The sequence below is a fragment of the Miniopterus schreibersii genome, assembly GCF_964146895.1.
Source record: "Miniopterus schreibersii genome assembly, chromosome: 1".
Classification (NCBI taxonomy): Eukaryota; Metazoa; Chordata; class Mammalia; order Chiroptera; family Miniopteridae; genus Miniopterus; species Miniopterus schreibersii.
The window spans coordinates 162,605,209-162,628,342 of NC_138101.1; the positions used below are offsets into that span (position 1 = coordinate 162,605,209).

Consider the following 23,134-nt stretch of genomic DNA (forward strand, 5'->3'; position numbering starts at 1 on the left):
CCGACTCCTGGACAAGCCTGTCCCTTAACAGGGACAACACCCCGTCGCTGGTAGCAGGAGGCACAGGCACAGGAAAAATTTTCCGAGTCTGCCTGCCCCAAAAGGCATCGGCTTGTCAAGCTAGCAGCTCAACATTCAAGAAAAAAAACGTGCAAAAGATTTTCCTTTCCCCATCTAACCACTGCAGACAGGGGAAAACAAATAATGCACGCCATATGAAGTACTTAAAACTCCTCACAAAAAAATGAACGCCTTAAAAAAAAACAGTCCAGGCATTGAAAGTCACTCTGTGTACAGTTTTGGATGTTAGGGAACGGAGGAAGGGAGAGAAAAAAAAGTTAATCTGGGAGCAAATGCTTGAGCCCTTAATTAGAGGGGTGTAAATGGGACAGAGGGAGGATGGCTGGTAACTTGTTAAAACAGAGTTTCCCCAGCTCCAGCGGGAGGAAGGAAGGAAGGAAGGAAGGAAGCAAGAAGGAACAACTTCAAGAATTTTAATGGTTGTAATTAAGTATAGCAGCTATGAATTGTTTAGGGGCTTAATTTAACCTTACCCAAGGAGGCTCCAAGTTGCTACTTGCTCAGTCCCCTGAACTTGGGTTATTTCTGTGGTCAGAGCAATTGCAACTTTTTCAGGTGCCAGGGCTGCCGCAGTCAGCATTTTCCAGAAGAGTTCCAGGGCTGGCTGGCCTGGTCTCGTACGATCATGGGACAGGGTTACAGAGTGGCATCAGAAAGTTGGGAGGGACATGCTGCCCTTTGCAAGCACTTGCGTGCACACACGTGCACACAGATGCATGAGAAAGCAGAAACGGGAGGCACACCCCACAGCCAACTAAGTTTTCTTTCTCTTTCCTCCCGTAGATCTATCTGATTCCACATTGTCTTACACTGAAACGGAGGCCACCAACTCCCTCATCACTGCTCCGGGTGAATTCTCAGGTTGGCATGTTTCTCTTTGCACGTTGCTTTTGTGTTGAACTTTACACAGGGGGATAGGTGGGAGTGGTGCTTGATGGAGGCCTTTTTGATATTCCCACTCCTTTTCTTTCCCCTTTTCTGCCCACCCCTTAGATGGGAAGACTGCCCATCTCTTCATCACTGGTGTTCTTGGGGTTAAGAATGAGACCTAAAGATGATAACTTAAAATGTATGTTGATCCACACTTTAACCAGTTGTCTCTACCTTGTCTTGTGGAAGTGAGTAAAACCCAGCATAACTCTTCAGCTCTCTTTTTAGCCAGGGATCTTGCTCTCCCAGCTGCTGAGAGGCAGCAACTGGATGTGTTTGTATACATTTCTCTTCATGGGTTTTTCCTTATGTCCCCGCTCTGGGGAAGGACCTGTGTGAAGGGTCAGAGAGGGGGAAATGGAGTGGGTGGAACAAGCTTTCAGGAGGGTCTGGTAAGCAGGGAGTTTGCCAGAGGCCAGTGGTTTCCCCTGTCTTTCCTTGAGCAGTGGATGCTGGGCTTGCTTGCAGAGAGAATGCTGGCTTGGAGCTCCCATCCCTTGCAATTAAGAGCTGGCTGTAGGGACATTCCAGAAATACCTAAATCAAGCTTTCCTTAAGAAATAAGAGGTTAGTGGTGACCTGGGGGCATAGAGAGCCAAGAGGGACTCGGGTGCCAAGGTTTGTGGAGCCCTTTGGGAAAATGGCTGGTGGTGTTCTATGAGGACAGCTGGGGCTTGTGGCCTGGCTCTATGCTGCATGGGGTGACAGCCCCTTGTGTTGGAGCTATTTCCAAAGTGAGCATGGTTGGATCTTAGCCTGAAGGCCTCTGTCTGCATCTGAGCTTTCTTTCCTCTACCCCACACCCATGTCATAATAGCAACAACAGTGATCAGGGTTATTAAGTGTTTACTTTGGGCCAAGGCCTGTACTTGAGCCCCTTTACATGTATCGTCTCAGAACAGCAGTAAAGGAACTTCGCCAGGGGCACATAGTAGCAGAGCCACTTATCACTGTACCACTGTTCTGCCTCCTACTTTTCTGCAAGGGCTGAGTGTACCTCTGATAAACTAACTTATTTTGCACAAAATTCTATCATTGCTGCTGTATTCTCCCCATGACTACACGAAGCTGCTTTTCATGGCTGCCTGGCCATTTCCCATTTGCAGAGCCCTTCCTCATCCATTCTCTGTTCCATCATAACCATGGGAGATCACAAGACTACATCTGTTTCAAAGACAGAGAAACTAGAAGCTGGAGCAGGAAGTGACTTGTGTAGGGTCACATTCGTGGGGCTCGTGGCACAGCTGGTACTGGGGTCTAGGTTTCTGAATCCTACTTGCCTTCTGGTTTCAGGTGGCCCCTCTAATTGGGCCACTTTGTTTTCTTCTCTGCCTTCTGGCCCTACTTGGTTGTAGTGCCTTTTCCTGAAAGACCTAAACCAGATGAACACAAGGAGTTAACATTTTGGATGTTAGGGAGTGGAGGAAGGGAAAGAGAAATCCATTCTTTTTCCTCTGTGACTGGAGATGGAAGCCATATATAATTTTGAAGAAGATTAAAAGTATATCTGAATACATGATTCTGTGTCCCTGCCAACCCTGAGTGTGTTTAATTTTGATGGATCACATTGGCATGAGTTGGATGGATGGGTAATTTTTTGACATCCCCTCACCCACCATCATTAATGGTGGAAACTCCAATGTATGGAGGTGCCTTACAGTTTCTCAGTGTGTTTGCAGGCATAGTCTCTTAATCTCTGTCATCCCAAAGTGGCCCTGCCTGGTATGTGGCTCAGGCAGGAAGGAGCAGACTCCAGAGCACCTGCTGGAGGCCCCTCTCCCATCTGATTCCCAGGAGAGAGTGCCCTCTGGAGGCTGGGAGGTCTTTGGAGACTCTGGGGCCATTGTGTTTGGCTGTCTTTGGGGTCCAATGGGCCCCTTTGGGATTCCCACCCAGTTATCCCAGAGCAGTCTTTGGTCCTGGCCACTGAGAAGGCCCCTGCTGCTCTCTACTGTGGACCAGGACTGTACGGTTCTCATGAGAAAATTTGCCATCCAGTGCCTTTGGAATTCTAAGGGGTAATGGAACTGGGGAGGAAGTGTGGGATTTCCTATGGGGTGGCGGGGGAGATTGAATGGGGTCTGGTGGGCTTTTGTTTGAGTTCCAGTGGTCCCAGTAAGCCAGTGGCGTTCCCCATTGTGGTCATTCAGTCCCCTTCCAGGGACAACATGCGTCTCCTCCTGCTCCAGGGGTTCACTTTACTGTTCAGTTTTTCCAGTTTACTTGTGCTGTGAGAGTCTGAGGACTAATGAGTTGGCACTGCACTGCCTCCTGGGAGCTCACAGACTTGGGGCTGTGGTGGCTTTCACACTAGAGGACAGGCTCAGGGAGGGAGGCCCTGTAGGGTGGGGAAAAGGCCCAGAGGGTGACAGTCTCTGGGTGATGAGGGCAGGAGTCATCCTGCAAGGAATGCAGGGTTGGACCCAAGGGCAGGGTGGGAGGCGAGGTCAGAAGGGTGAGGGACAGAATGTGTTGGGCCAGGCCAGGGCGCCTGATGTTCAAGGACAGATAATAATGCTGCTGTTGCTGATGAGAGTTGACATTTATTGACATTCACTACTTTGCACTTTGCTAACTGCTGGTCATTCTCCATCTCACTGACTGTTTATCACAACCCAGGGACACAGATGTGATTCTCCCTATTTTATAGGTGAGGAAACTGAGGCTCATTGCTGGACCAGCTGCCCAACTTCACAAATTGTAAGCGGTAGGCTTGGGGTGGGAGGCCTGAGCAGTGTGACTGCTATCCCATCCAGAGGGCCCTGCCTAGCATTCCTCATGCAAGGGTTCCCATCCCCTACTGGGAGACACACCCTGGCGGGCAATATAGAATGATCCAGAGGAGCCTGTGGGCAGCCAGTCCCAATTTAAGCACCAAGGATAGGGGTGAGGGGCTGGCTAGAGGCACTGGGCTCTGTGCCTCTTCCATGTCACCACCAGGCAAACCTTGCAGACCACCCAGAGAGCATACCAACGAGCTGCCTCAGCCCCCTCAGCTGCCCTAGCCCCCTCTGTCTCCCTTCTGCTGAGAGTCTGCCCCTTCTCAGTGCCTTGGGATGTATGTCCTGCCGGAGCAGGGTGTCTGCAGCCCCACGACGGAGCTGCCCTTGTTTGTCTTGCACAATGACAATCCCAGCACCCGGTCTGGGGCTGTCTATTTTTATCCAGTCCAAGGTCTCTGCTTCACTTTCCCGTCCTGTTGTTGAGGCCACTTTAGAAGGAATGGTGGGAATTTTGAGGCTCAGTCACAGCCAGGCAGGCGTGAACGCATCAGTGGGGGGTGGGCAGGATAGGGGCTGGCAGACAGGAGACTGTCTTGTTTCAGTCTCTGCTGAGTGGTTGACATAACATTCTCATCTGATATCTACATCACCTCCAAATTTAGATCCTAGAGCCAAGCTTGACACTCTGGGTTCCTTGCCTAACACAGGGGCTGGGGCCTTTCCCCGCTAACTGTCTAAAGCCCCCTCAGGCCATCCTCTTTCTCTCTGCAAAATCTCCACCCCTGTCCTATTTCCTTGATTTAAGTTTAGTTCTGGGAGGAGAGCAAGATTAGCTAGTTAAATTCATACTGAGGTGTAAGTAACTGGTAGACAACCCTTGTCCATTTAAAGGCAGAATATGCCATAATTCAAAGAATTGCAGGATGAAGGGCCGCATGGGAATGGCCATTCTGAGGAAGACAGGGTTCTCTCAGCTCTTCAGTACTCTAGGCTGGAGGAACAGAATGGCAGAACACAAGGAGCTTTGTGCTCCGTGATACAAGGAACAGCCAGGCCAGGCTTGGTGCTGGGTGCTAAGTGGGTTCTGGGTCCTTTAATGGGAGCCTGAAGTGGTAGGGCTGCTGTAGAAGCCACGCCTGCCTGACTCTACACGTAGGGGGGCTGTGGGGGGGGGGGGTGCAGCACTGAGCAGACTTCTTTAGGAACCAGGGGCTTCTTTCTGGTATCCTATTCTAGTGCCTATTGGATAACAAACAGTTCAAGCGCCTTATGAAGCACCCGCTGTGTGCAAACCATGTTGTAAGCTGCCTGTCATGGGGACCGGGCTGTCCCTTTTGCTAACCTAGGATGTCTGTACCAATTTTTCAGTCCTTGGAGCATGCTGGTTTCTTTAGAGCTGCATCAGCAAGGGTGAGTCCCTCATTTTAAAGAGGAGAAGGCCTAGGGAAGGAAGGGAGGTATGCAGGACCACGTGGAAAGTTGGGGTCTCAGCTGGATTTTCTCCACCAGTCAGACTGTAAGTTCCTTGAGGGCACAGATGCTTCTCTAGTGCTCTTGCATTTTGTAGATTGACAGAGTTTGGGAACAGAGGCTCAGAGAGGGTAGGAGAGTGGCAGAGGGCCACACAGCAAGCATAAGCAAGTAGAGCCAGTTTATTACCTAAGTGACTCCATGCTGCCCACCCACCTGCCAGCTTTCCCCCCAGTGGTCCCTGAATAGATACCTTTTGGGGTTGATGCCATTTAATGTTCATCTTCAGTGCCTACCGAAGCTGGGAGAGGAGTGTGTTGATACCGTATTGTCTCCTGCTGCTTCCTGATTCTAGGGCCCAAGCATGCTCTCAGATGCCCTCATCTAACAGATCTTTGAGGTCCTCGCTCTCCAAAGTGCTCAGTCCAGGTCAGTGTGTGCTGAGCCTCTATAACAAGGTGGACTGAATAGCATGGACTGTGCACCAGAGGACCCTGGGTTTAAGTCCCAGCTGTGCCTTTTCTTAGTTGTAGGACTTTGGGGCAGCCAGGCCCTGTGCTTAGGTCTGGGGGCACAGAGATAAAAATTATATCATCTCAGCCTTCAAGAAACAGACAGGTAAAGACACAAATAGTAGTAATGAGAAGTAGTGTAAGAGACAGTCCAGAGGAAAAAGGGATTAGTGATTGACTCTTGGTGTGTTGGGGAGGTGGTCCAGGAAGACTCCCTGGAAGAGATGATATCCAAGTTGGGTTTTATAGGATGAATAGGAGTCTTCCAAAGAGGTACGATTTGGGGGTGGGAGACGTTCCAGGTCCAAGAAATAGCAGGCGCAAAGGCCTGGAGGTGTGAAAACAGCCTGATGTTAAAAAGCCAAAGGAGGTCAGAGGGGTTGGGAAGCAAAGCACCAGGTGTTGGTGGGAGATAAGGCAAGGGGAGGCCAGGGCCTTGGTAATATTTATTACAAACTTTTTACTATTAATACACAGAGTGCACAGGTAAGTGTCCAGCTCAGTGAATTTTTGTTTTGTTAATCCTCACATAAGGATATTTTTCCATTGATTTTTAGAGAGAGTTGAAAGGTAGGAGGGGGAAAGAGAGAGAGAGAAACATCAATGTGAGAGAGACACATCAATTGGTTGCGTCCTGCACCCGCCTCAACTGGCGTGGGGTCGAACCTGCAACCCAGGTACGTGCCCTTGACTGGAAATTGAACACATGACCTTTTGGTCCGTGGGCTGGTGCTGTAACCATTGAGCAACAGCAGCCAGGGCAGCTCAGTGAATTTTTACAAACTGATCACACCCTGGGTACCATTGCTGTACATGGTGGTGCTCAGTCCTGATGTATGGTAGTGCTCATTGCCTATGGGTCCAGGTCCACTGCATGATGAGTAGGCAGGTGGGTAAAGTTTTAGCTAAAAAGAGGGTTTGTTTGGTTTTAAAGAGTAAGAAGGACGTTTTACCTGTAGTTTGGGCCCTCTGGTGTCCTGACACAATTAGATGTGAACCTAGATTGGTCCCCATGGGTTAAGAGCTGGCCCTTGAGTATGGCCCACACCCGCTCTGCCTACCTCCCAAGTCAGGCTCCAGCCTGGGGGTAGGTTTCAGGACTGACCGTGAACTCCTGGGCCAGGACCAGCTTGTCACTTCCAGTTGAGAAATAGCTTCAGACTCCTTGCCTTCTCTTGGGGCGGGAGTGGGGGAGAAAGAGCACTCACCTCTGGTTCCAAAATCGGCAGCATTTGGAACTTATGCCTTCCATTTCTTAGCTTTGACCAGCCAAAGAAAAAAAGAGCCTTCTTACCTCCTTAAAGCCTCCTGGGTATTTCACAAAGGGACCCATTTTCCCTGGACTGGTTGTTTGAAGTTGGAATAGAGGTGGTGAGGGGTGAAGGGCAGGAGTGATAAAGGTGACTTCAGCAGTCCTGGGAAGAACAGGCAGTGCTGGAGGGGTTCTGGGCAGCCTTGTTGGCCATGAAGCGATATGGGGTTTACCACAAAGCCAGAGTGGGTTCCAGGCTTGGCCTTTCCCTTTATCCTGCTGTGACCTCAGGTAAGCTCCTCACTTTCTAGTCTCAGTTTGCTCAGCTGTACAGTGGGTCACTGATCTCAGGGGCCCCTTGGTGCTCATGTAGTCTAGGCAGTGGGTTCCAGCTCCTGAGCCTTGAGGGGTTATGTGGAGAGATGGAGCTTCTGGCCTATAGCATCTTAGCTTCTCATCATTGTCCCAAAGCAAAACTAAGGCCTGGGACAAGACCATGTGGAGGGAGAGGATTGGTGTTCTAGATCTCCCCCCACCCCCTTTTCTAAAGCACTAAAGCTTGGGGAATGGAATGGGAATACCCTTGACCAATGAAGAATCCAAGGCCCAGAGAGGGCAACGGACTTACCAGAGATCACCAGCTTTTACATCCTCTGGGGTCTCTAACAAAAGGACCCCAGGGCTGATATGTTTCCTGGCTGTAGGCTTTGGGGTGACAGGTCAATGTATCGAACATTTATTAAGAACCTACTGTATGCCAGTGTCAGAGTGAAGACCCTTCCCTGAGGAGCTGATGGTCTAGAAGGGGAAATAGCAAACAAGGAATGATGAGTGATTGTGTTAAGTGCTGTGAGCTGTGGGCACAATTTAGTACCAGCACAGAAACAGGAGCAGAGGACTCTGTTGGGGTGGAAATGACGTGTTCAGGGAAAGCTTCAAGAAGAAAGCGAATCTGAGTTGGGTTTTGTAGGATGACTAAGAGTTCACCAAGAATACACCAGGGTATAGACAGCCTGTCAGATAGAAGGAACAGCTTATGCAGAAACAGGGAGGTGTGCAATAGCACCATGTGCTCTTTGTACCTAGAAGGTTAATCTGTGAGGAATGAGGGAATAGGGAAAGATGAATCCAGAGAGGGTATCTTGAATCTGGAGGAATGGATTGGAATAGAGGGACTGTGGTCACTGGGGCCAGGGGAACTTTGGGATATGGTTGGTCCTGAAGGGGCTCTGGAACTTGTCTGGCATCAAGCACAGGGCCTAGCCCATAGACAGAGGTCACTGTGGAATAATTAAATGACTTTTTGCCTGGGATAAAGAGATCCAGAGAGAGAGAACATATAAAGACAGAAAGATCATAACACATATTAAAGAATCATGGCTAACACAGCTCTGTGCCAGGTACTCTCTAAGTGGGGGTCATACACATAATCACTCATGGAATCCTCCACACAGTTCCCACGAAGTAGCCACTTTTGTTAGCCCTGTTAAAGGAGAGTAACTGAGGCCTAAAGAAGTTAAATAACTTGCCCAAGGTTACCCAGCTAGAAAGCAGTAGAGCGGGATCAGAACTCAGTCAGTCTGGCCCATGTTGGTTCCCCAGTATCTGGCGTGGTGTCCTCTCTGTCCCCTGAAAGATATAGGACTCACATAGTCTGGCTTCTTGGGGGCTTCTGTGTCCCTGGTTACCCCAGATTCAGTATGTACAATTGTCATCCTCTGTTCGTAGGATGGTTGCTGGATGAATAAATGAATGACCAGTGAGATGGTGGGTGGATAGGCTTCTGAGAGGAGGCTGTTGGGCTGAGGGAGAGTCCTCTGCTTGTCCAGGGCTGCTTGACTCTGCGCTGGAGGCAGACGGCCCCTATACTTCGGGCAGCCTGCATCACGGGGGAACCAGCAGATTTTCTCAGGAGACTTGAAATTCCAGAAAATGCACTTGGTTGCATCCAGCCTAATCACAACCATCTGTCTGCCAGGCCCCTGGCTCGCCTTCCTCCTGTCCCTGCTGGCATGCTTTCCACGGGCGTCTGTAACAATCGGGAGCTGCACTCGAAAGTTTCCTTGTCAGGGTAGAGCAGCTGTTGCCAAGAGCTTCTTCTTTGATGCAAAAAATATATCCCGAAGGTACTTTGTCAGATGTTTTTATATTAAACATTCTCCCTCCGTGGCCCTTGGCTGCCAAGGGAAGCGGAGATGCATGGCTTTTCCAGTTGCCCTTGTGGAAAGAATTCCTGGTGTTCACAGGCCTTTCCCCGCCCCCCCCCAAGTCAGGGCCTGGAACCCCCAGCTGGAGTGAGTCAGGCCTTGGGGACTGGCACTTCTACCAAGCGGGGGCCCACCTGGTCTGAGGGAGTGATGCTGCCCTTCCCCTAGGGCGGACGTTTCTGGGTTTGGAAAAGCAGAGGCTTCAGGTCTGGAGCAGACATCCAAGTCAGGATCCCAGACTGCAAGGTAAATCATTGCTGAGACTTTAATTGATGTTTTAAAGGAGAGGTGATAGCTCAGAGATAGGAGCCTGGAAGCCGTATTGATCTCTCTGAGTGTCCAGGGTAGTGCCAGCACTGGACAGAGCTGGGAGAGGGTGGAGAGGTGGGCTCAGTCACACAGTCACATGGCCTGAGATCAGGAGGGGTCGGGTGGGGCTGCTCATCCGTCCTGGGAAACAGCTAAGGGGAGGGGCTTTGCTGGGCAGGTGTGGTCAGTGGGGTATGTTGGGAGACGGACAGGGGCAGAGTACAGCTGTTCTGGCTCATGCTCTCGTTCCAGCCTCTTGGGATGAACAGGGTGAAATGGGGCATCCAGCAGGCACCTTTGTAAGCAGTCTGTCTGTCTGAGTCAGCCAGTCAGGGTGTATGTGCCCCAGGAAGTCCCGAACTGTCTTCCCACCCTTCTGCTTTTCTCAACTCACCTCCTCAGCCCTCCTGTCCACTGCTTTATGTCTGGCCCTGAGAGCCTACCCACCTCAGCCCTCATGTTGGGACCCAACCTTCCACTCAGTGGCTGTGAGGTCTTCCGCTAACCACATGTCTGCTCTGGGCCTTAGGTTTTAGGTCCTTCCCAGGCATGCCCGCAAGGTCACAGGAGAAAAGGGGACATTGTTTCCAAAGCAAGGACTCCAGGCAGCTCTCAGAGGGCAGATGATGAGAATGGGGCTTGAGATGCTTGACTCTGAGGGCAAGGCCAGGGTCTTCCCCACGAAGCACCCAGCTCAGGGCTTGGTGTGCAGTGGATGTTGGGATTGTGTTTGTGACTCATAGATTGGCTGCAGCTTCTCCACACCTCTGGACTTTCAGCTCATGTTGTCTGTCTCAGGCTCAAGGAGACCCTGATTTGGGGTGGAGGAGCCCTGCCTCTGGAGCCTCTGCTGCTGTTTGACCTGAGAGAGGAGCTGGGGAGGACTGAGAGGGCCCAGACGCTTGGGGACACAGACTCCGTCTCCTCCTACCTGCTGTTCAGCTGTGTCTTAGGTGCCAGTCCCCCACCTCACAGGGAAAGGCTGGAGAGAGCCCCAGGGGCTTCCTCTGAGTATACAGGAGTTCCACACCTGGGGCCAGGAGACCCAGGCCCCAGTCCTGGTTCTGTCTTACACCTCTTGGTGACCTCAAATTGTTTCCACTCTGCTTCTCCATCCATAAATAGGCCAGTCAGTCTAACTCATTTGTTCTCAGCCCTCTTTGCACAGAGTCCTGTGAAGACTTTTTAAATAGCTTAGACCCCATTCCAGAAGTGGTTGGGGAGGATGGGCCTTCAGGATTTAAAAAAATTCCGCAGGTGATTCTGATTGGCAGCCAGGGCTGAAAATCTAGGTTTGGATGAACCTGGAAGAGACCTAGAGCATCCAGCCATCTTCCCCTCAAGGTAGGAGCCCTTTCTGTATCTGGGCCCCCAGCCTGTACTTGGTCACTTCTCGGGATGGGCACACATGGCATCTTAAAGTGGCCGCTTTGTTTGTGAGCTGCCCGGGCTCCGGTCCCTTCAGCTGTGATGTGTGTTCTGGGAGTTAGCAGTAGGAGAGCACCACCAGTGAGGTCACATCGGACTGTCCCTCTGAGGGTCACCAAGTGCCTACACGTTTGTTTCTTGCCACGACCTGGTGAAGTAGGTCTTGTAACTTCCAGGTTTCGGGTGAGAAAGCTGAGTCTGTGAGGTGGTAAGAGTGATTTTCTCAGACACACTCAGTGGAAGGCGAGTGTCTGACCTGCTCTCGGGAGATGCTGTAGTTTCCGTCTTCCCAGGAAGGTGGGCTCTCTGTGATTGCTCTAGAAAGCTGGGCCAGCCCCACCTGGGCCCTCACACCCTCCTTGTTGCCCTGACACTTCCCTTGGGTCTGAACAGCTTTACTAAAAATTAAATGAGCCACTCAGCTCTTCCCAGACCTGTTTCTAGACATTGGAGTAGTAGGGTGTGTTGTGAGGGGTACAGGTGACAGGAGGGTGCTGGGGACTCAAGGGGTCAGGGTGAAAAGCCCAGGCTTTGGGGCCAGACAGACCTGTGGTCTAGATCACGTAGCTTCCCTTTTGCAGCCTCATTTCACTCCATTTCTGACAAGGGGGCTGGGCAACACCTTGTGGACGCCTTGGAGATCCCATATGCACCGTAGGTAGCACAGTGCCTGGAACACACTCAGTTTTCAGCAAATGATTAAGTGAATTGGTAACCAAGTGTTAGCATGAAGAATATAAAGGCATGAAGAAGAAGATAACCTTGGAATCTAATGTAACCCTAGAGAGAGGCAGGGTGAATGCTGTTTCCTGAGTGAACAGTGTGAGCTGGGAGTGGAGCTGGAATTGAAGGAGGAAGGTTTCGCCAGGCTGAGGGGAAAGGGCAGCCCCAGCGCCTGGAACAGCTGGGTGAAGGCAAGGCGATGCGAAGGCAGTGGTTCTAGGAAGGGAGTGATCCTGGCAGGGCAATAAGAAGTGAGGCCCATAGGGAGGTCTCGAATGCCGCCTCAGGGAGGGCCGGACTTTTCCTTTGGGGTGGGCTGCAGCTGCATGTCCCAGAAGTTCTTTTGATTGATAGATGGATTGACTGCAGCCTTAGAGAATAAGTTTGTATGGCCCACGAGTGTAGAGTTTTGTTTGTTTAATGTTAACTTTTTATTGATGCACAATATGCAGAAAATCACAAACACCACAAGTGAACAATGTTTTCAAATCACAGGTATTTGTGTAACTACTGCCCACATCAAGAAACAGAACACAGTGTCAGACACCCCCTCTCAGGCTCCCCTCCAGCCACTCCCTGACCCTCATGGGCAGCTGAGCTCTATTCTGACTTAAACACCATAGACTAGTTTTCCTGCTTTGGAACCTGGTACAAATGGAGTACACCCTGTGAATCTTTTTAAAAAAATGTTTCTTTTACTTGAGATACAATTGACGTAACATCGTATTAGTTTTCAGGTGTACAACATCATGATTTGATATTTTATATATTGCAAAATGATCACCACAATAAGTCTAGTTAACTGCCGTCACCACAGAGAGTTACAATTTTTTTTTTCTTGTGATGAGAACTCTTAAGATCTACTCTTAACCACTCTCCTATATACATACATCAGTGTTAACTAGAGTCACTGTGTTGTACGTTACATCCCCAGAACTTACTTATCTTACAACTGGGAGTTTGTACCTTTTGACCACCTCACACACACCACCCTCCACCCCATCTCTGGCGACACCAATCCTGTGGGTTCTTCTGTAACTCAACAGACTGTTTGCAAAGCCCATCCATATTGTTGGGACACCTGTGATCGCTCATTCATTGCTGGATAATTTTCTCTGGGCACAGACCACGGTTCTCCTACTCTAATGTATGCATTTCACTACTAACGAGCACGTGGGTAGTTCCCATGTTCTGGCTCCTACCCATGATGTTACAATAAATATTCTTGGGCAGGCCTTTCTGTGAACATAAGGACACACTTCTGTTGGGTGTACACCTGGGAGTGGAATCACTGGGCTCCACATTAATCGTGTGGTCAGCTTTATTCCATGCTCTGCTGGACTGTTGTCCAAGGCCAGAGTGTTCAGTCAGAAACTCTTCTAGGGGGGTTTTGATTGATTCCCCCCATTTTACCTGAGACCTTGAGAGGGGCAGTGCCTGTCCTTGGCCCCACAGCTCCCAAGTGGCAGAGCTCAGTCTAGACCTGGGTCTTCCTGCTCAGCGTCCAGAGCCCCTGCCCATGTGGAGGTGGTGCCTAGCCCGCCACTCCAAGGAATTCAGGTCCTGTACTCCTCCATCCTTCACCCCTGAGGCAGGATTTTAGCCCCATATCCTTTCTGAAGGCCCTGGGCAGTGCACTCTGGGAAAAACAAAAAGGAGAAAAGAGTGAAAGGAAACCAAACATTAGAAAAGAAGTATGTTTCCAATAAACTGGGTCTTGCACCGGTAGCCAAAACATTAAATTCCTGGAGCCCTGGAGCAGCCGGTTGGGTTTGCCTCTCCGGGCTGTAAATCTTGCTGGGTGTTGGGTCAGGACTCTCCTCTCGCATCGTCCCCAGAACACACAAACAGGCAGTGTCCTTTGGTGCTTTGGCTCCCTGGACTTTGGGGTGGCATGTCATTTTTTCAGCAGGCTGGCTCAGCCCCAGCGGGGCCTCTGACAACAAGCCACCTAGGCCTGTATGAGGGAGCAGTGTGTGAGTTACCGTAAGAGATTTTCTTCCCTTGCCCACCCCCTTCCTTTCTTGGGTGCTTTGATGGGTTTGAGGTGTTTATAGGCTTGATTCACAACGGAGTTACCAGGGTTTTCCACGGAAATAACTTATTAAAGGGGCCGTGCACACAGCGACATTGAAGTCTGGGGAGGGGTGCGCATCAAAGGCGGCCTGCGGCCCAGCCAGGCAGCGGTTCACTGGCCTGGCACTCCAGGCGAGGCCAGGAGGGGCAGGGAGGGGGCGGCCTGAGCTGCAGGAAAAACACTTGGGCTTAAGAAAACACTCCCCAGACAAGCCCAAATTCAGGTCCATGGGAATAAGGGGGGGGGGAATGAAAGCCCAGCATGCCCTGCCAGCCCTCCTCTGGAGCCTCCTGCCCAGATGTGGGGACACATGTGGGTGCCTGGCTGACGCGTGGTGCCTGACTGTGCTGTCATGCCCAGCCCTGCCCTTGGCCCAGGCCTGTTCCTTGGAAGGAAATGCTAAGGCTGCGGGCTGCCTGCTGCCTTTTGCCAGGGATAGGTGGGGAAGAAGTTAGGGGTAGAGGGAATTTCTGATGGTCTGCCTTCCTGATAGCTCCTTTCCTTTGATTTAATTACACCTGATTTGTCCTTTGGAGCTCACTTTTAAAAGTCTTCCTTTTACAGGAAGCTGCCAGGGATTGCACAGCCCACTGTGGCTTCTCTCTTCTGAACTTTCAGTACTTTTCATCTCTGTACCACTCCCTTGCAGTGAATTGATTGCATTGAATTTATCTGCTGTCCCCAACCAGACTGAATGAGTGCCTTCTGTCCAGGGCCTGCGTCCACCTCTGCCCCTCAGGGACACTGGTGTCCCTGGTGTCTGCTATTTGCCCACCTTGTGCATGAAGACATGGATTGGAGCCTGCAACTCAGTTCAGGCTCTTTCACAGTAATAACCACAATAGCAGTAGAAGAAGTAATAAAAATAATGGTTAAAATTTGAGAGCAAAACATGTAGCAGACACTGTGTTTCGTATTCCTTAAGCTCATTCAGTTCCAATAGGGTAGGTTCTGTTAATTATATACCCCCATTTTTCAGGTGAGAAAACTGAGTCTCAGGAGAAGTAATTTGCCCAGGGGCAACCCGCTAATAAGTGGTAAAGGTGGGTTTGAACCCAGATCAGCCTGATTCCAGAGCTTGTGTCCTTGGACAAGTTACTTTACCTGTCTAGGCCGGAGTCACCCTCACATTCTATCAGTGAGTTCACAGACTGATTGGAGGAACAAGACAAGTCCTCATGAGGCTGCATAAGGTGTGTTGTTTGTTTTGGTTTATTAAGATACAATCTACATATAGTAACACTTTTTGAAGTGTATCATTCTTTGAATTTTGACAGTTGTGTTACTGTTATCAAAATACAAAACATTTCCATTGCCCCAAAAAGTTCCTTGGTGCCCCTTTGTGGTCAGCTCTTACCCCAACCTCAGCTGCTGGTAACCACACATCTGATTTCCATCTTTATGGTTTTGCATTTTCTAGAGTATCCTACACATGTAATCATACAGCAATAACCTTTTATACTTTTTTCTTTAACTCAATAATAATTTGAGATTTATCTGCGTTGTTGCATAGATGGATGTTTGGGTTATTTCCAGTGTTTTTGGTTATAAACATTTGTGTTCAGGTTTTTGTGTGAACATAAGTTTTGAATCACTTGGGTAAATACCTAGGAGTAGGATTGCTGGGTGTATGGTTAAAGGTATGCTTAACTTCATAAAAAACTGCCAAATGGTTTTCCAAGGTGGTTGTACCATTTTGCAATCTCACCAGTGGTGTGTGAGAGTTCCAGTTACTCCACATCCTCACCAGCATTTGGTATGGCCAGTTTATTTTTATTTGGCTTATTCTAATAGATGTGTAGTGGCGTTTCATTGTGGTTTTAATTCACATTCTCCTAGTGACTAATGAGGTCAAACATCTTTTCATATACTTATTTGCCAGCTGTACTGTACATCTTTGATGAAATGTTTGTTCAGATCTTTCCATATTTTTTATATTGGGTGAGTTGCTTTCCTACTGAATTTTGAAAGTTCTTTATATATTCTGGCTTTCAGTCCTTTAAAAGATGTGTTTTGTAACTATTTTCTCCCAGTCTGTGGTTTGTCTTTTTGTTTTCATAATGGAGACTTTTGAAGAACGGAAGTTTTTAATGTTTTCGAAGTCCAATATATTAGTTGTTTCTTTTCGTTTGTGTTGTATGAAGAGCGTTGCCAAACCTAGGGTCACAAAGATTTTCTCCAAGAAATTTTATAGTTTTAGGTTTTACATTAAGGGTTATAATTATGTTGAATTAATTTTTGTATATGAGATAAGGGTCTGGGTTCTTTTCTTTTTTTATGGAGGTCTGATTGTTCTAGTACCATTTGTTGAAAAGACTACCCTTTTGAGTTATGTTGACCTCTTTGTCAAAAATTAATTGGTCATATGTGTTCTCTTTCTGGATTATGTTCCGTTTTATTGTCTATGTATCCATCCTTTTACTAGTACTGCACTATCTTGATTTTACTGCAGCTTTACTCTTTTTCAAAGTTGTTTCAGTTATTCAAGGCATTTTCATTTCCATATTAATTTTAGAATCAGCTGTTGATTTCTACAAAAAGGTCTGCTAAGATTTTGATTAGGTTTGCATTGAATCCATAGATCAGTTTGGGCAGAACTGACATCTTGACAATATTGAGTTTTCCAATCAATGAATATGGTATAGCCCTATACATTTAGGTCTTTGATTTCTCTAATCAGAGAGTACAGATCCTTCACATTATTGTTAAATTTATACCAGTGTGGTTCACATTTCTTGGTACTATTATAAACTGTAAAACATACTGCAGTTATTTATTATTAGAATATAAAAATACAATTTTTATATATTGACCTTGGTTACATAGGATTTTAATGTCTCTTGTGCTTTGCATTGGGTACCGTGTTTCAAAGGAAGAGTTGCAAAGTGGAGATTTTTTTCCTCCTGGACTCTCAGAAACATCACTTCTGCCTTATGCCATTCCCTAAGATAGTCAAGTGTGATTTTATCCTACCGAGACAGATGTGACATCTTGAGTTGCCTAAGGCTTTGGGTGACAGTTTCCTGTCTGCACAGTGGAAAGCAATGGAGAGAAGTGGATCAGATGACCTGGTGAGATCTCTTCCAGCTCTGAGCTTGGTTCACATCATCTACAGGATGGTAGAGTTAGAAGAGAGCTGAGTCTTTATCTTAGGAAACCCTCTCATTTCACAGAACTGGGAGTGCAAGACACTTGCCCTGACTCGCACAGCAGATGATGAGAGGACAAGACCCTGGATTTGGCCTGGGGGAAGACAGCACAGCATGGTGACTGGGAGGCGACACCATTGCCACAGCCAGGAGGGAGGGGAGGAGGGAGAAAGGCTGGAGAGGCGGCCATCAGTGCCTGCTGCCAGAAGGTGGCCAGGAGCTGTGACCCTCAGGAGTGGCCAGTTCACGTTTGGCTGCTTTCAAAGTATAAAAGCACTGTGCTTGGGTTTTGGCTGACCTCACCCCGAGTGTGGAGTTTAAAGGCCTTTGTAACTCTTTGGGGTCTGGCCATGGCTAGGGGAAAACACTAGAAGCCATTAGTGCTCATTCCTGATACTCTGCCTCTGGAAGTGAGAAGCAACCTCCTCTCCCCCAGTCACTGCAGATGATTCAGGAGCCTGAAGAGTGTGAGCAGGGAGGAGAGAAAAAGGAAGGGGAAGAGCCTCTTTGGCCATCAGAGCCCCTGTGGCCTTTACTTAATAGAGCATTCAGTGCTCATTAGCATTCAGTGCTCATTAGCTTTAATTTTCATAGCCCCTCTGTGAGTTATCAGCCCATTTTACAGATGAAGAAACTGAGACTCACAGAGGTTTCATTTATCTACCAGAGTCACACAGGTAGCAAGTGAAGGACTGTGATTCAAACTCAACTTTCCTCCTAACTCAAGAGCTGGTGTGATAAGGAAGAGGTGCTGATGAGCACAGGGTTTCTGCTGGGGGTGAAAAGTCCTGGAACTAGGTAGTGATGATGGTGGCACAACACTGTGAGTGTACTTAATGCAGCTGAACTGTACGCTTAAAAATGGTTATTTTATATTATGTGTATCTCACTATAACTAAAAAGTTGGTGTGCCCTTTGTCTCATCTGTGGTACCTCCTGCCATAGAAGGCTCCTTGGCATGGAGAATGTGGGCCGTTGCAGCTGTGCCTCCTGGTTGGTGGGACTGCCCAGGGTCCAGGCAGAAGGGCGGGCAGGGCCTTTGGCCAGTGGATAGCCATGGCTCAGCTGGCCTTTCCACGAAGTCCCCCTCTTTAAGGATAGAGTGAAACTTAGACCCTGGCAGCATCCCCAAAAGGATGCTGGGACACTGTCCCAGAGCTCTTGATCCACACAAAAGAGGTGGGACCTGGGGTGACCAGGGCCTGCTGCCACCAAAACCACGCCATAGTCCAGGGCTGGACTGGAGCCAGAGTGGATGGCCTGTTGCCTGCCTGGTTGGCCTCTGGTCTCTGTCCCTTGGCATCGCTGGGAGTTATGACTCTTTCCCCCACAAGAGCCTTCCCCTTTGGGAGGGAAATCAGGGAAGGAAGTCAAAACCTAACTGCCCATATTTTTTTAGAGATGCATAATGAAGATGTAGGGGGAAATGATATGAGGTACTTTAGCCAAAACAAATAAGCAAATAACTAAATACAGGGGGCTAAGTGAAGCAATCCTGATAAATGTTGAATGGGTGAGCCTTAGCTAGGCTGAGTTCTTGAAAGCAGAGCCTGAGATGCAGATTTGGATGCATGTGGTTTTTTGGGGAAGGGGTTTTCTCAGGAGAAGTGAGTGAGGGAAGCAGGATGGGCAGCAAGCATGTGGTCTCAGCTGGAGTCCAGCCTCAGCCTGATCCACAGGGAGCTCTGGGGCAGGAACGGCACCACAGAGTTGGTCACACCTTGAGGCAAGGGTCAGCCTTTTGTTCCCATGTCAGTTAGTCATTGACTGTTGGCATACGCACTCGCGCGCACACATACACACACACCCCACGTGTGTGGGGGGGTTATAATCACCTGACCCACGACAGTTCTCCCAATAAAGGGCATCTGTGAACCAGTGGCAGCCAAATCTCCTAGTAGCTGGGAATACAGGGGACCTGGGGGGCATGTAACAGCATCCACCACGTGGACCTATATAAGGGCTGTTACTATTCTGTGTGTGTGTGTGTTTTTAATATGTCTTTTATTGATTTCAGAAAGAGGAAGGGAGATGGAGAGAGAGAGATAAACATCAGTGATGAGTCATTGATAGGCCTCCTGCACGCCCCCTGCTGGGGATTGAGCCTGAAACCTGGGCATGTGCCCTCACCAGGAATCGAACTGAGATCTCCTGGATCATAGGTCGATGCTCAACTACTGAGCCACGCTGGCCGGGCTATTGTTACTATTCTTTTTACTTTTGGTGTATGCTTGACATTTTTCATAATGAAAAATAAAATTGCTAGTGAAACGAGGTTGTGAGAAGGAAGGGAAAGGTAACTTCCACCCACTGAGCATTGGCTTTATGCCAAGTATCTCACTGCCTTTGACCTGGGTTATTTCCCTGAGACAAATGGGGAAGTTGAGACTCAGAGAAGTTAATTAACTAGCCCTAGGTCTAGGGTTGCCAAATATAGCAAATAAAAACAAAAGGTTCCAGTTATGTTTGAATTTCAGATAAACAACAACAAATGTAAGTCTCAGCATGCCCCACACAGCATTTGGGAAATACTTATACTAAAACGTTTTTCATTGTTTAACTGAAATTCAGCCTTTAACTGGGAATCTTGTATTTTACCTGACAACCCTTCCTAGGGCATTTAATTGTAAGTGGTGGAGAGCTAAGATTCATACTCAGTTTGGGGCTGACGCCAAAGCTTATGGTTTTCAACTCCAGTAGGTACAGCACTGACAAGGTTTTTGGAGGTAGTATCTTGCCAGGGCCTCATTAGGCTGCTGCCTGAAAGCAGAGTCCATTAGAATCACCTGGGCATTTGAAAATCACTGAATTTTCAAATCAGTAATTTGAAAATTACTGATTCCTGGGCCCTACCCCAGACTAATGAAATCAGAGTCCCTGTTGGGGATTCCTCCTCCCCTCAGTAGTTTTTTAAAGCTCCACAGGTGAATCTAACATGCAACCAGGACCAAGGATCACTGGCCCGGACTCCCCACTCTCATTGTTCATGAATGTGGGAAGGAGTCCACCAGAGACCAAAAGGGAGCCCTCTGTCACCTGGAAAGTACCCAGAGCCCCTGCCCTGAGCCCAGGAATGTGCTAGGGAGAAGCAGGGAGCCCTTTTGTCACCCTCTCCAATTCAGCATCGTCCCATGGCAGGAGAAAGTTCAGCCTCGCACTAGGCCCTGTCCCAGACTGCCAGCATGCTAGGCTCTCTCACAGCCCCTAAGCCTTTGCTATCCCCTCTACTTGGAATGCCTACCAAGCTGTTTTGTCCACCTGGCCAACTCCTATTCCTTCTGAAGGTCCGTCCAACTCATGTAACCTCCTCTCTGAGCTTGCTTGGACCCTCACAGCAGAGCTGACCTCCCTGTCCTCCACTGACTCATGGCATAGACTCAGCGATAGCAGTTCAGTTCTTAGCAGGAATGAGTGAGGGGTCTGCTGGCCCCCTGTATTTTTACCTTGGTACATCTCCATGTCTGAATATGGTGCCTGGCGTGGGGAGGCACTTGGAAAATGGGAATTGGAGGGAAAAGGAAGGATTTTTTTTTTTTGCGTGTCTGAGAAAGTTCGGTCCCATCTTTGCTCCTTACCCTCTTGTCTCCAGTAGAGTCCCCCCTTCCTGCTGCTCCTCTTGTGAGCTGGCATCTAAGTTTGTTTGCCTGGAGCCTAGGCCCTGAGAGCCCAAAGGTAAACAGGTTTATAATGACTTGAGGGAAGAAAAAAGCAAGTGAGCCAGGAAGTCACGCAGTGCCAGCTCTGGGCCTGGGTAGGTGGAAAAAGGCCCCTGTGGCAAACCCGGAGCCTTGGAGCCAGGCCCCAGCCGGCCTGGGCCGATTCTCTGCTTCCCAGAACTCCGCTGGATAAACAGGGAAGTGAGGAGTGAAGCCTCCCGCCTTTGGAAGGGGCCGTGGCCCAGAAGGAGGCCAAGGGGCTTGGGAGGAGAGAGGCGGAGACCGGGTACTTGCTCTTTGGGTATTAAAATAATTGTGTGTGTTTTCAATTGTAAAATACGCATAACATAAAATTGGCCACTTTAGCCCTCTCTAAGTGTACGGCTCATTGGCATCACGTACATTCACATTGTTGTGCAGCTATCACCACTGTCCATTCATAGAACTGCCTTCATCTTGCAAAAGGAGAATGGCTTTTTAAAGCCTCACATTCAGTTCTGTTGAAAATATACAATGAGTCGCTATTTTACATTGGCTGGGGGACACCCTTAGTAAGCAATCATTTTGTGGGACAGATAGGACCAAGGAGCCAAGGAAAATTGGACACAAGTGAGTGGGGAAGGCACAGCTGGATGTGTGCAGGAGGGGGGTGTCACCGGACTCAGGCTCCGAATGGAATATGGGGTGATGGTACATAGGGGCCACTTTTATAAATCTATCTTCATGTCACTCCCATGAAAATAGTGCGTGAAACAAGAGTCACAATGATTTAGGAAGTTCAGAAAATAGAAAAAAAATTGATCATTCCGCACTGACTGCCATGCTCAGTTTTCTCTCTGTCCTTCAGTATCTTGTCTCATTCAGTATCTTGTCTGCATTCACGTTGTTGTAATGCAGTGGCATGGAAGATAACCTTGTCCTTTCTGCCCTCCCCACCTAACATCTTATGAGAACCACTTTTCCATGTTCCACTCCCAGACTTCCCAATGTTCACAAACAACTTTGCTTTGTCTAGGGAGCATTCCTACCATCAATCCCCTCCAAGGGGTGGGGTGGGTATGGGAGCACTGGCTACACTCGGGACCAGAGAACAGGTTCAAATGGGTTGAAATGTAGAAGGAGAAGGCCAGACACTTTGGCAGCTTATGGGGCACCTCTATTTTTGAGGTCATGGACGGTGGGTGCTAGGAATATTTATGTGGCATATTTTCGTCCATGCATTGCATTCACAGACATCCCTCTCTTGGTCCTGTATCACCTTTGGGGAGCTAAGCCTCTCACCTGTCTGCAAGTAGAACTCGGGTGTGGATTGCTCAACCTGGCAGCCTTCCAGGCACTAGAGGTGGCCGGTGAACATCTGGTATATGTGTCTATCTTCTTGGGGCCTCAGATTGCCACTCCCAGGGCCTCCTGGAGAGAGCGAGTGTTACCCAGGCTGTCTTTCCCAGTGCAGCTCCCTGGTCCTCTGCACAGATGGTGGGGCAGGTCATCGGGGAGCTGCTCAGGGATGCAGGTGTGCAGTGCTGAGGAACCTTGGAGAGAGATTGGGCACCCACAGTGGCATCATTTTGGCTAGCATAAAACATACCTGTTTGCTTTTGATCTCAAAGAAGCATGGCTTATTATGGAAAATTTGGAAAGCATCGAAAAGTGCAGAGAGATGCAAAGAGGATACTCCCATAATCCTACCATCCAGAAAGAGCCACTGTTAACATTTTGTCTTATTCTGTTTAAATTTCTTTTCTTTTAAAAAATGTGATTTTTGTATCCCACCTTTCCCCCCTCAGCATTACATAAATATTGTCCCATGTCATTAACACTCTTCATAAACATTGTTTCTGATGGCTTCGCTCTATTCCGGCCTATAGATCAACCAGGGCTGACATACTAGCTCGTAAGTTGGACACCTGGCCTCCCAGGTGGGAAAATGAACCCTGGCCATAAGGAGGGCTCTGCCTAGGGGCAGGCAATGACTGTGGCTCCCTGACTTCTCCTCTGGGCTCTGTTGCTTCCTTCCCAAGCCTGGCCCAAGGAGGTGGACACCCATCTTGGGTGGCGTTAACCCACTCCTTCCTTTGAGCTTTGGCAGCCCTGGGCATGAATGGGAAGCCTTCTCTGGTCACTCTGGGTTGGAGTGGCAAGATCTCTGACGAGATCGGGCACATTCAGGGTGATGCAGACAGTCCTCTTCTCTGAACTCGCACTAAGGAGAAGCCCTCACACATGCTACCTAGATTGTGTGAGCTTACAGGGTGGGCATCGTCCCTGCTACATTTGGCCTCTTTTTCTTGCTTCAGAGAGTACTGGCTTTAGAGGAAGGTCTTGCCACTCACTAGCTGTGTGACTTTGGGCAAGTTCCTTGAACTCTCTGAATCTTGGTTTCTGTAAAATGAGAATGATAAAAATGTCCTGTTTGCCAATTTGTTGTGTAAATGAAAAAAAGATAATATATGCAAAATGCTTGGTACTGTCCAGGGACATGGTGGGTGCTTGATAAGTGGTGGGGGTTATTCTGAGTGGCAACAGTGAGATTGTACTATCCTGTCATCTCCCCTTTCACCCATAGAAATGAACAGCCCAGTGGGGAAATGTTGACCTGAACTAAGTACAGTTGACT

At 48.7% G+C, this 23,134-nt stretch overlaps 1 protein-coding gene across 3 annotated transcripts in view; it reads left to right on the forward strand.

Annotated features, from left to right (window-relative positions):
• SMAD6 (SMAD family member 6) overlaps window positions 1–23,134 on the forward strand; it is a 76,151-nt gene that overhangs the window by 13,013 nt on the left and 40,004 nt on the right. For 2 of the 3 annotated variants that reach the window (XM_081144333.1, XM_081144332.1), the window contains one exon: window positions 865–942. The exons of the other annotated variant lie outside the window; for it this stretch is intronic. In XM_081144333.1, the coding sequence (XP_081000459.1) occupies window positions 865–942 (78 nt within the window). The remainder of the gene's footprint in view (window positions 1–864; window positions 943–23,134) is intronic. 3 annotated transcript variants of the gene reach the window in all.